Here is a 13,528-nt window from a genome sequence, read left to right as displayed (position 1 = left end):
CCAGCCCTGGCTTCCCGGGTCAGCGGGAGGACGGCGCTCCGGCCGAGCTGACCTTCGGGCGGGCGGCCGAGGCGGGCGAGCCGAGCCGGGCTGGACCCTCGCCGGTGGCCGCGCGGACCCCGGGCGGGAAAGTTGGGGGAGCCGAGCCCCCGCGCGCAGCCGCCGGGTAGCCTAGGCGCCGCGGGCCCGGCCTCCCCCGAGCCGGGCTCGGGTTTCATGGCCCCCGGCAGCCGCGCGGCCGCAGCCCGCCAGGCTGAGCCCCGCGCGCCCGGGCCCGCGGCGGGGTCCGGCCGCCCCTCGCCCGCCCCGCGCGCCCCTCGGAGCCGCTGCCCGGGCCGCGGAGGAGGAGGCGGGGGAGAGCATGACCGCGGAGCTGTGGCCGTCGGTCCCGAACGGGACGGACGCCGCCTTCCTGGGCGTCCCGGCCTCGCCCTGGGGCAACGGCTCGGCCGCCCCCGCCGCGCCGTTCCGGTGCGCGCTGACCAAGACCGGCTTCCAGTTCTACTACCTGCCGATCGTGTACATCCTGGTGTCGGTCGTGGGCCTCGTGGGCAACAGCGTGGCCATCTGGATGTTCGTGCGCCACATGCGCCCGTGGAGCGGCATCTCGGTGTACATGTTCAACCTGGCGCTGGCCGACTTCCTGTACGTGCTCACCCTGCCCGCCCTGGTCTTCTACTACTTCAATAAGACCGACTGGGTGTTCGGGGACGCCATGTGCAAGCTGCAGCGCTTCATCTTCCACGTGAACCTGTACGGCAGCATCCTGTTCCTCACCTGCATCAGCGCGCACCGCTACAGCGGCGTGGTGCACCCGCTGCAGTCGCTCGGCCGCCTCAAGAAGAAGAACGCCGTGTACATCAGCGCGCTCGTCTGGCTGCTCGTGGCCGCCGCCATCGCGCCCATCCTCTTCTACTCGGGCACCGGGGTCCGCCGCAACAAGACGGTCGCCTGCTACGACACCACCTCCGACGAGCACCTGCGCGGCTACTTCGTCTACAGCCTCTGCACCACCGTGGCCATGTTCTGCGTCCCGCTCGTGCTCATCCTCGCCTGCTACGGCCGCATCGTGCGCGCCCTGGTGCGCAACGACCTGGACGACTCCCCGCTGCGGAGGAAGTCCATCTACCTGGTCATCATCGTCCTCACCGTCTTCGCCGTCTCCTACATCCCCTTCCACGTGATGAAGACCATGAACCTGCGCGCCCGCCTGGACTTCCAGTCCCCGGGGATGTGCGCCTTCAACGACCGCGTCTACGCCACCTACCAGGTCACCCGCGGGCTGGCCAGCCTCAACAGCTGCGTGGACCCCATCCTTTACTTCCTGGCGGGGGACACGTTCCGGAGGAGGCTCTCCCGGGCCACCCGGAAAGCCTCCCGGAGGAGCGAGGCCCACCTGCAGCAGTCCAAGAGCGAAGACATGACCGTCAACATGTTAGCCGAGTTCAAGCAGAACGGGGACACCAGCCTGTGACGGAACGCCGGCCGGGCCCCTGGGGGGCCTCCGGTCTCCGGCACGGTAGGGACCTCACCCCGACTTCGCCATCGGGTGGCCTTCCTCCCCTCCCCGGGGCTGGCCGCTTGAGTGATTTGGCGCACAGAGTGTTCGAGAAAAGTGGCTTCTTAAGAAACACAGAAACTGACTAGAACTAGGCAATGTAAAATACTTGGTTCCTTGCCCTCCGTCTTCTCACTGTGTAGCTACTTGCAGGGAAGCCTTTGCTTTCTCTTCTGCCTTTAATGTTTACCAGCTTCTTCCTTCAGAGTGAATGTGCAGAGCACCGTAGGACACCTATTTTGTTTCATGTGAGTCGTTTCTGCAGGAAAGTTTGCCAGCTGAAGTTGGGCTGGCTGATTTGTCCAGCCTCTGTTGCTGGTTCGACCTTTGCTTTGTTGCTTTGTTGTTACTGCAAGAGCAAGCTGAAAACCCAGGGTTCTCAAACAGCACCGAACACACAGCACGGAGCTTACAGGGTTAACGGCCTTGGGAGGGAGCTGAGCGCGGAGCCCTTCGGTTCCGGCCAGCGTGGATTGGAGCAGACACACGGTCTCTTGGAGGAAAGGGAATAGAGAAAGCCTGGACGGAGGGTCTGTCCCGGCGATTTCTGGGGGGCCACTCGCCAGAGGCTTGATATGGAGGCCTGGCTGTTATCTCACCCGTGGGTAAACAAGGCCCCCGCGCCCTGCCAGGCTTCCCTTGCTCCAAGGCGAGGTGACGCCCACCCGCCGGGAAGAGCTTGTGTTCCCGGACCAGGGCCCCTCACATCTGTAAAAACACTGCTGAGAACCCACAAACTCAGGTTGGAAGTAGAGCCAGTTGTTCACACATTGGCGGCTGCTGGACACAGGGCAGACTTTTCATCCTGGAAAGGTGGGAGCCCCCTCCCCCCCCAAACCATGCAGCCCAAGTTTACTCCAAAGCGGGAGGGGTGGGGTGGAGTGGGGGCGGTGGGGGAGGGGAGCAGCAGGGAGCTAGGAAAGGACTTTAAAGTCAAAGAGGGGAAGGTTCCATTGGCTTCTTCAAAGTGTTAGAAAACATCCAGTGTGGCAAGAAAGGAGGGGATAATCTCTCTATGAATTTTAATCTGGACATTCGGGTTTGGGAAAGGAGAAAAATGGAAAGCGAACTTTTAACTATCTCAAGTCCCATGGAACCAAAGTCAGCTGGAGAGAGCGCTAAACAAACCCACTGTGAGTTGAAAATGATGGTACTTCTTTTCTGTCATCGATCTCTGGCACCCATTAATAAAACATCCGTACTGTATTTCAATAGCTTGAATAGCAATTTCTAATGAATGACGAATTGGTGACTGTATAGCCCTTCCTTTGGAGAGGTCCAGCTTTATGTAAAGAGTGTAGGGAAGGGAACAGTTAGAACCAGAGATAAGGGGAGTTTTCGGTTGGAAAGCTGCTGTGCGTCCAGTCCTCGGCTGAGGCTGAACGGCCTGGCACGCGATGCTCTTGGGGCTGCGCTCAGGAAGGAAGCTCTGCGGGCCCCGTAGGGCTCAGCGCTTGTTATCAGGTCTTGCCAGTCCTTTCCCGGGTGGATCTGTGAGGTCTTGCTTCACTGAAGGAAAGCTCTTCTTAGCCTTCCTGCACGGCGATTCTTCCACACGGTCTGTTTTCATACGTAGGACTCCAGAACCCAAATCAAGAAGCAGCCTCCTGGAAGTGGTGGGTGGGCTTAAGTGGTAGAGCGCTAGCCTTGAGCTGAAGAGCTCAGCCACAGAGCCCAGGCCCAGAGTTCAAGCCCCATGACAGAAGAAGAGGAGGAGGAGGAGGAAGGGGAGGAGGAGGAGGAGGAGGAGGAGGAGGCCTCTTTCACTTAATTTTGATAAGATTTTCAAGGCCCTTGCACACTGAGGTCCATACAACACTGTTTCAGTACCTGCGATATGTCTTTACTGTCTGGGCCCCTTCAAACATAAACGTATGTCCAGTAAGGTATTTGAACTTACAACCTAATGGACGGCTTTCTGTAGCACTTTCTCCTCTCTCCGTTTTCTTCCTTGTAGGTGTCCTGTTGCCCAGCCTGGTCTGGGGTGTGTGTGACGTATTGTTTCAGCTTTGGGGGGGACATTGAAACCATCCTTTTACTCCTTGACATGTTGTTTTTTCTTTTCTCCCGCAGTGCTGGAGATGAAGCCAGGGTCTGGTGTGTGCTGGGCAGGTGCTCTGCCCTAGCAGAGTCGATGACGGCGTGTGTGTGCCGGCAAACCTGCCAGCGTCTTCCAGGAGGAGAATCCCTGATGCTCTGCTCCCGGTGAGACACCAGAGGGTGAGGACGAAGCACCGTGACGCTCACCCACGCACATCCCGTGACCCTGTGCAGCCTCTGGTAGGAGAGACCAGGGTCTGCTGGCCTCCAGATGAAAGAGTAGCTGAAACTGTATGCCGCAGAAAACAAGCAGCTCCCCGCCATGAAGATCTTCCAGTATTAAGTTCAAGCTTCTGTGAACGCTTACGAATTGGTATCTCATGAGCACTGATGTGTCATCGAGGCAAGATTAAGAAGGGGTGCAGCGCGCAAGTCAGAATTCAGAGCTGAACCCCGATGTGGCTGGCACACCAGCCTGACCCCGAGAAGGCCAATCTTGGAATATCAAATCGGATGGCAGCCGTAGAGGATGCAGGAAAACCACCAGCCAGCCAGGAGTGGGTGCAATCTCCTACTGTGCTGTCTGTCTTTAGTCAGTCCTTGCCTAACGATGCCTACGGGGTTCACGACTTGCAAGGGGAACGGGTTCCAGCCCCACGCCTTCTCTTTGCTTGGATGTGACCGCTGAAGGCGCTCACAGCAGCGGGAGTTTCCTGAGTGGCTGTAGTGAGAGGCGTGTCACTTGGAAGGGTCTATTGAAACTTTCACTTTGGTGGTCAAACTGTAACGGTTGTAATAGTATTTATTGACAAGGCTCAAGGTCAGTCCTTTGCTCGTAGACTGCAAACCCCTCTTGGAAGCACAGGATACAGATGTAAATTATATTTATTGCCATGTATAATATTCATGTCAGACTAGTGTGTTTTATATAATGTACGATGCCTAGGTAAATTGAGAGTTCTGTATCGTGATGCTATTCAGATATCGGAACCTTGAAATAGTCAAGACTTTGGTTTTTATTTTGGTCTAAAGTGTGTAAAATCGATATTGTAATACAAGTGATTACTTCTCCCTGGAAGTACATCTGCATGTCTGCTTCCTTCAGGTTCTCTTTCTGTAGATATCATTTGATGTCCAGTTATTATGAGATTAGTACAGAATACAAGGCACCTTAGTGAGATTTGGTCTGTATTGTCGTGTGTGTGTGTGTGTGTGTGCGTGCACGTGCAGAGCTCCTATTCTAAAAGCCAAAGGCTTGTCATGCAGAGATGACCTCTTGGTGATGAAGTCTAGCGGACTGCACATTCTTAAATACAAAATTAGAATTTAAGGGCAAACTTGAGGGAGATGGGAGAGAAAAGGGTAGCTGGCACAATCAGTTGCTGCTACTTGTTTCTGAACTTTTTATTGTGTTTCTTCTTAAGATTGAGTAGTCATACTTTCTTTGAGGTAGGGTTTATATGTAGCACACTGCCAACAATTGCTGTTGATTTCGGTCTGTTTCCTTTGGGTAACTGGTACTTTAATTCTCTAATGTTAACTGTATTTTGGGGCTTCTGAATTTGATAACCGGTCTCTTTTTTCCCTGTTGTACATTGTAACCTATCCCTCAGCATAAATTAGTATGAATATGTTACACAGCAAAGTTGGTGAATCTTAATTATGGTTTAGTGCTTGTGTGGAGAAAACCACCCTTTTTATTTTTATATTATCTTGGTTTTAATAGATCTAGCTGATTAGAGTTCGCGGTGATGGTGGCTCTGCTGGAGCGAGTGTTACTTGACATTTGCTGCCTCCTTGGGATTGTCTCAGTCTGTAGCTTAATGAAACCCAGACTCACTATGTGTAACTGTGTTTTCTTAAAAACGAAAGAAGGGAAGAAAGAGAGAAAGAAAGGAAGCACATCTTCCGTAAAAGTATGGTATTGTTTGTATGTAGGAGTATGCCAAACCTGTGTGTGTGTGCGTGCGTGTGTGCGTGCACGCGTGTGTGCGCATGTGTCTAAAGCCCGGCCTCGTGCCTGCTGTTGCTAGAAATGGCATGGCTACACAGCCGTGGCCACTAAGTTGTGCTGTCCTACACCACTGACACTGAAAAAGAATCAATAAAGCTATGAAACCGGGCTTGCTGGCTCCCATTTACTGCAGTGCTGGTACAGCTTTGCCTCGTCCTCAGGCAAAGGGAATACGGTGGACAGGGTGTTCCCGCTCAGGTAATTTCTTACAGGGCACGCGAAGCTGTAAAAATGGCAGGATGATTCCTAAGACTATCATTTAGGAACGTAATTTTATTCTTTAAAATACCGAGTGCTACCTGAAGACAAACTTTTCATACTGGTTTAGACATTTGCTCTAATCATTTCTAATGTAAATTTAATATCTTAATCTGCAGAGATAGCCATACAGACAATCGATTTTTGGCTTCTATCTAATCTTTCTTATCTATCTGTCTATCTAATCTATTATCTGTCACTATCCACCTATGGTCTATAGTGAATATGTATATATATTAGAGAGAGAGAGAGAGAGAGAGAGAGAGAGAATCAAATCATGGAAAGGAACCATATTTGAAGCTTTACCGTTCTTCCTCTCAGTGAAGAAGGTTGGGGGGTGACCGGGATCCCCTCTGGCGATTTCTGGTGCCTGCCACGTCTTCTGCAATAAACACCTGTGGTTAAAAAGTACACATTTCGCACTGCCCCCTGATGCATGTCAGTCGCCATTAACTCCTCAGTTCGATGTATAAGATCATGAAGATCAGCTTATAGACGGGTATGTGTGTTGGGATAGGTGCATGCGTGTTTACTTAATGCCCATATAAAATGACACAGGTGATTGGAGTCATTGAACTTTTTCTCTCCCTATGTTAGTGGGCATTGAATTCCGACTTTGATGTTAAGAACTATGAAGTCTACGGGTCTCCTCCTGGAGATTTCATTCAATGAAAAGCTCTTCCTGAATGCGGGGGGGGGGGGTCTCTTATGGCACGGAGTAGGGTGTCCGCGATGGTGCGGGGCGTGGTGGGATGGGTGGGTGCAGGGCAGGGTGTCCGTTAAGGTGCGATGAACATTGCAGACACAGCGCAGGACCCTCCAACCCCATGGATGTAAACACTGTGCTGGCTTGTGACCCTGCAGGGTTGTGGACGCCACTGGTCCTGCCTAGGCTGCCGTCCTCAGCCTGCCCGGGGATGGGGATGGGGTGGATGGATAGTGAACACCAGCATCCGTGGGTGGGGTCAGCCGGGGTGAGCAGCAGACAGCCTGCAGCCCCTAGGAGTGGGGGAGAAGCTGGCGACTCGGGGAGGGGCAAACACTGCCTCCATTGATTACCCGGGGAAGACCTTCTATGACAGACTCAGATGGGAACGCTGAAGATGAGCCCATCAGTCCCGTCACTCTGGTTTCAGCTGAGGGAGGGGGGGCAGGGATTTTTTACTGGAAGGCAGATCTAGCAAGGGATGTAGATAAGTGCAGTAATTGTCACCCATTAACCGAAAGAAATAGAGTGGGATCGGTCAACCTCTGTAGTTTGGTGTTTACCGTTTCACACATGATACGTGTACACATCCATGCCGGTCATGGGGCTTGAATTCGGGGCGTGGGCGCTATCCCTGGGCTTTGTTTTTTCCCCCTCAAAACTGGTGCTCTACCACTTGAGCCAAGCTCTACTTCCAGCTTTTTGGTGGCTAATTGAAGGTAAGAATCTCAGGGACTTTCCTGCCCAGCTGAGCTTTCATTTTTTTTTTTTTTAATGGGAATGTGGTAAAATGCGGTACATCCTCCTTTATCAGGAAAGGTGGAAAGAAGTAGGGATGAGACACTGTTTTTCAAGATGATTTTCAATGAGCAAAGAAGAGCTGCTCAGTTGTTAATCTTGTTACACGGGCTCCTTCTTTAAGTTACTTCGTTCGCTCCAAATCTGCAGTGAGCTTGTTGGAGTGGTGCCGCCCTCTCTCTCAGATGGGCTATATTCAGTGGGAGATAGTATCAGTGAATCGATTTTCGTGAATGTTGACAGTTTCATCGCCTCTCTAGGCTTTTAAACTATGAGCAGGAAAGCAGCCGACTCCACGTGTGGTTTGTTTTTTTTATTTGTTTATTGTTATTATCCAGGTGGTGTGCAAAGAGGTTACAGTTACACGATGCTCGTGTGCTTTTGAACGTTGGGTTGCAGTTCCCAAGCCCAGGTTTCTCATTGCCTGTACCCGGGCAAGAGACCAACGGGCAGGGCTGTGTGTCTCCAGCCGCACCACTGGGCAATCCAGGGTGCTGGGGGTCAGATGGAGCAGTGGACACGAAGCGGACCCCACATGCACACACAGCAGCGGCGGGCAGGGCTCTCCGGGCACGGTACAGTGGCTACTGGGGCGGGGGGGGGGTGTCTAGTGTCTGTTGTCTTCCTTCTTGCCTAGTGACTATGTTGTGGGTCTCTAAGGATTCGTGTGGTCAGATTGACCCCCGCATATCTGAAGTGTCCAGTAGACACCTGATATTTGAGCTCTGATAGTTCCTGTGGGGGACAAAGCACCAAGTTGAAGTCTATCCAGCACCAACAGGAGGGGTCATGTGACCTGTTTGTTGCCCCTCCCCCCCGCCCCTGCACCCAGGTTCATGCTGTACTTCAGTGATCGTAGCCCAGAGTCGAGTCCTCATTCCTATGCCTCCAGAAGCTTGATCCCCCTCCACAGTTCACCGAGAGTTCACCAACACTCAAGGACTGACACACAGCAAGCCAACTGTCAAGATGACCGCTTTCCAGCCCGACTGCCAATTCCGCACCCACGATGTCTGTGTCTCCATCCCGATAACAGACATCTGCCTTTTGTTCAAGGGAATCCAATTGTGTATCGGAAAGATGCTGCAGAGCTTAAATGAGGGGAGTGGTTGGTGAGGTCCTTGGCGGTAAGGGCAGCGGGAAGGCTCTCGGGTCCTTCGAGATCGAGTCTGGCTGGCCCGCCTTGCTTGCTGCGTGTATCCTGCACGCTGCCTGCCTGATACAGGGCTGGGCTGCCTGCTAAGCGGGAGGCAGGCTATCTCTACCACTGAGAAGGAAGGGACATCTGCAGGGACTGTGGGCGCAGACCCCTAGCCACCCAACCAGCCGGAGGGACACAGCGCCAGCAGGAGCTAGAAGGGCCCAGACAGTGTCCGGAGGACAGCGTGCTCAGGAGAGACGTCTAGTGCGGAGGAGGAGGTTCTGGGTCATGCGTTCTGGATCACTCGTTACAGGCAGGACCACAAAGAGCCCGAGGGGCTGCATATGGTGGCACATTCCTCCAACCCAAACCCCCACGAGGCACTAGCAGGGACGCCATCAGTCACAGGCCTGAGCCCTACAAGCAGAAGCTGATGTCAAGCAAGTCAATGGCTAGGGTTGCGGCTCAGTGAGAGAACACTAGCCCAGCATGCAAAGCCCGAGGTTCAATTCCTGGGAAAGGCAGAGCGACACAGACGGAGAAAGGGAGAGAATCCATTTGGCTTGTAGACCGTGAGGACCTGGTGCTATTGATGATATGCTTAATCACAAAATCATTATGTTGTTTGAGACCATAAGTATTAAAAGCATAGATCATCACTGAAATGGTAAGTTAGTGAAGAGGAGGACTCTGCACCTACAGCGGGGACGACGAAATTAGAAATGGCGATGAGGGAGCAACTTCCTGAGGACAGCAGATGAAGAAGCAAGAGCCTGGTGGAGGTTGGCCTAGATGGTGGGGCGGGGGGGGGGGGGGGGGGGTGAACGGCCTGGGGCGGGGCAGGGTCAGCCTCAGGAAGAGGAAACTCGGAGTCCAGGAGAGCCAGCAGGCTGGGACAGGCCGGGACAGGAGGTAGTGGGAAGGCAGGCGTGCGTAGCATTGGGAGGGGGTGCTCATGGGAAGTTCAGTGGGTGGCAGCGCCGAATCTACGGGCGGCCAGTGAGCACTGCTTGCCGTTATCTTCAAACAAGAGACGCACGCAGCGGACGGAGGGTGCCATCCCCGCGTCCCTTTCCACGTGAGGAGGGTAACACGATGGCAGAAAGGCTGCACGCCGGGAAGACGAGGGCGTCTCTGCTCCTTCCCCTGGAACTCGAGAGGGCTTCTCTTTCGGCTGATACAGGGTGACCCAAACACACAATGTGACCTCTGAGGCCACACAGGCTCGCTCGCTCGCGCGTGGCATCGCCGTGTCCCACAGCGTGGCTCGCGCGTGGCATCGCCGTGTCTCGCCGCTCTGAGCCTCAGCACGAGAAGCAGGCTGCGGGAAGGCCACGGGGAGAGGTGGATCTTTGGATATGGCTCTGCAAAGCATGTGAGAGAATAGGGGGAGGGAAGGAGAGGACGCTGAGGAGGAGCGAGAGAAGGAGGGAGAGACAGACAGACAGAGACGGCGGCGCTCCGCGGAGCTGCCCACCTTCCAAATCACAGCAGACGGGAGGAGGTGTTCGCGAAGAATGCTCAGTCAAGCATCCAGCTGGTCCGGTGACAGACACACTGGGTTCTTCCCGGCTGAGCTCTTAGAAGTCACCTAACAGACGCACACCTTCCCTGCGGAGAGCTCTGTGGATTCCTAACCCTCGCAATCTACAAGGAAGGTGGCATTGGGCCTGAGCTATACCACGGACGGTGGATCAGATGCTGATGCCGATGGGTTCCAACGAGTGCCCAACCGTGGGTAAATATTATGAGGACAACTCCTGCCTTCCTGACACTGTCGGGGTTTAACAGGCGCTCCAGCAGCACCGAGCGCTTCCCACACAGGGCACAGTTGAGGACAAGCAGGACTAACGTGCTGTCGTTGCAGAACGATGTCACGGAGCAGTGCCCGGGTGCGCCCGTCCACCCCATGCCGGCTCTGCAGCGGACACCGGGACTCTGCTTCGCCTTGGGTGGCCTCGCTCCAATCCCAGCTGCACCGGCCGTGGAGGATTCACTTCCGGGGGCACGGGGATGGCCACGCTCCATCGTAGAACTTCTCACTCGGGCCCGGGGGCAGCCCTGCCCCACGGCGGGTCAGCAGACAACGCGGGATTGACAGGCGGGAGGCGGTGTGCGTTGGGTTGGGAATGGCACCCCAGCGAGGCTGAAGGCCGGAGCGCTGGGGAGGCTGTGATTGACGCGCGCCGGAGCTTGCGATCTGTGCCCGTCCGAGGGCTTGCAGCGTGGCGGGTGGTGCACGCGATTGCACTCGCGGCCGTGAGCAGGCGCACGTGCAGCTTGGCTGGAAGCACGGCTTTCGCCCCCTCGCGTGGCTCCCTCCCACCGGGAGAGTCCCCGACGGCACGGGACGAAGAGACGGCAGCACCCGTGGAGGAGCCGAGGCAGCGAGGGGCTTCCGGCTGCTGGAAGCGCTGCAGAGAGTTGCCAGAGCGCGAGAGCCACGGCCTCCCAGCCCCTGACACACGCAGGCTGCGATGCTGACGGCTGGCGTCCGTCCATGGCGCCGGAAGCCCAAACCAAAGCCTCTGATCTGAGCACCAACACCTGTGAATCGCCAACTTCGAAATCTTGCGGCCATCAGCCGCTAGTTCTCAAGGGCATAGAGCCATACATAAGCCCGCAGCTTTGAAGGCACTGAGAGCTGTACGCCTCTCCCTTTTAATGCCTGGAGCCATAAACTTGTAGTTCTCAGGCCCTAGAGCTATCAATCTCCGGGACTGTAAGAACAGAGTTCAAGCTGCCAACACTCAGAGAACTGTTCCTTGTCTGCCTGAGGAGAAGAGGCAGATCCACGGGCAGTTCTCCCTTCAAAGTGAAACGGAAGGATCTATCGGCAAGTGTTTGTGACACCATTAAGTGTCCAGAACCAACCTCTTCCTGGCCTGACCGGACAGAAGTCCGTCCACTGCCCTGCTTGTTGTGAGCGACCCCCTGTCAGTCTATAGCGGGCCTGCAGACACTGGACTTGTGCTGTACAACGGGACTCTGAACACCAAAGCCTGGAAGGTGGGAAGAAGGGTGAGACTCCAGCTGTTCTCTTGCTTAGTTTTCACTGGCCTCACGTGGCTGGGTCAACTAGAAGAAAAATAACAAGAGAGAGCATGTAGATGAAGAGCCCAGGCACCAGTGGGAGGCTCCAGCCTGGCCTGCCAATCCTCGGCTGACCTCTGCTGCGTCTGGGAAAAGCCTGGGAGGTCTAATGCTTTCTCTGCCACCAGCTCTGCCCGCTCTCCCCGTGCGTGTGATGACTACAAAGAGGAGACAGAAGATCGCTTGGGGCAAGTGTGTACGGGGACCTAAGTTTGCCACAGGAGGGATGAGGGATGGTTGGAGTGGGGGGATAACACCCAGACTGAGGAGCTGTAGAGAGGGAGGGACATGTTGGGCCTTACTGAGGAGGCCAGCTTCTAGGGAATCACAAGCCTCAGATGTGCACCAATCACAACCCTCCTCAGAGGTGCGCCAATCAAATGTCTCAGATACGCACCAATCACAAGCCTCAGATGTGCACCTCATAAGCCTTTTCCAGCGTGGCCAATCAAAAGCCTCGCGGCCGTCAGATACACACCAATCGCAGCCCTCAGATGCATACCAATCACAATCCTCTTCAGATGTGCAACAAACATAACCTTTCTCCAACGTATGCCCATCACCAGCCTTCAGCGTTCATAACGAGCCTCACAGGGGCCCAGCTGCCCTTCTTTCCCTGCCAGTGCGATGGAAGCTATCTATGTGTGTACGTGAACGAAGCCGAAACAGCCATAACGTGAGAGAAACTGCTGTGTGAGTGTTGAACGTGGTGAGAGGGAACAAGACACTACAGAGTTTAAGACTCAAATCCCAGTGCAGGCAATGAATGACCAGGCATGAGCAATTGGGTCAGGTGGCTTGCCTTCCCAACCTCCACTTTCTCATCTAACGGCCGGACGGATGAGCCTCTGCCACCGGGCCGGCTGACAGCAGCCGTGTGAAGCCCTGGAGCACCGCCCGGCGCTTGCGTGGGGCTCGGGGAATGGAGGTCGGTGCCTCTGAGAGCTGTGTGATGGTTGAGGCTGGGCACCCAGGGAACAGAGCCGGATGGCCATGTAGAGGTGAACAGACAAGGCTGGCAGGGACAGGACATAGGGCAGATCTGGGGTCAAGCTGGAGGCTCAGCCAAGCAAACCAGGGCAGAATGGCCAGGGCAGCAGAGTGGAGACTGAAAAGAGGGGGTAGGAGAAACCTGAAAGGAAGTAGCTGTCGGCAGAGCAACCTGAGCTGGGAGGGAAGCAAGGACAGGGGCCAAGGGGGGGGGGAAGAAAGCAGAGGGTCAGGAAGGAAGTGTCAAGGGACCTTGTGTCCTCAGAGACCAAGAGGATCCATTCTTCACCAAGGCCAAGTGGCTAAATGTGTGACTCCTAAAAGTTGGGGGTGCTCTGTGTGGGTCTTTTCTTTATACTGTCATTATTGTTGTTCAAGTTTCGGTCCTCCTGCAGCTTCAAAATCCAATTCTGGTGGGCACCACCATTCCCTGGCACGCCAATTAGGCTCGCTCTGTGCTCATTAGAGCTCCAAGCCTTTTCGGCTTGGTCAAATTCCATTACCGGGCACAACCAATCTTCAGTGTTGGCGCTAGTGTTCCTCTCGTTATCAAGTTCCTTTTCAAACCAACTGCTGCAATATTAATCCTGTTCTCCTCTCATGACAAATTGCTTCTGCACACTGAAAAGAGTTTTCATTTCATCGGATGTTTAGCAACTTACAAAATTCTCCTTTTGTGCCAGGTGCCAGTGGCTCATGCCTGTAATCCAAACTACTCGGGGTGCTGATCATGATTGAAATTCAGCCCAACTGGGAAAATCCATGACATTTTTACCCCCTAAAACTACCTAAAACATTGGAAGTGGAGCTGTGGCTTAAATGATAAAGTGCTAGTCTTGAGCAAAAAAGCTTAGGGTCAGCCCTTAGATGCTGAGTTCAAGTTTCAGAACCAGCACACAGACAGACAGACAGACAGACAGACAGACAGAC

At 54.6% G+C, this 13,528-nt stretch overlaps 1 protein-coding gene across 1 annotated transcript; it reads left to right on the top strand.

Moving 5' to 3' along the window:
- Positions 1–295: 295 nt before the first annotated feature.
- P2ry1 (purinergic receptor P2Y1) lies at positions 296–3,654 on the top strand. Its single transcript, XM_048346035.1, has 2 exons — positions 296–1,519; positions 3,632–3,654. The coding sequence occupies exon 1, from the start codon at positions 362–364 to the stop codon at positions 1,472–1,474; it is 1,113 nt and encodes a 370-aa protein (XP_048201992.1). The 5' UTR covers positions 296–361; the 3' UTR covers positions 1,475–1,519; positions 3,632–3,654.
- The last annotated feature ends 9,874 nt before the right edge of the window (positions 3,655–13,528 follow it).

This window comes from Perognathus longimembris, chromosome 5, assembly GCF_023159225.1.
Source record: "Perognathus longimembris pacificus isolate PPM17 chromosome 5, ASM2315922v1, whole genome shotgun sequence".
NCBI lineage: Eukaryota > Metazoa > Chordata > Mammalia > Rodentia > Heteromyidae > Perognathus > Perognathus longimembris.
The sequence above is the reverse complement of the archived record's forward strand: the minus strand, read 5'-3'. Positions and strand labels throughout refer to the sequence as shown.

Excerpts from the sequence above, each read along its gene's own strand:
- P2ry1 (XM_048346035.1), top strand. The coding sequence starts at position 362 with ATGACCGCGGAGCTGTGGCCGTCGGTCCCGAACGGGACGGACGCCGCC.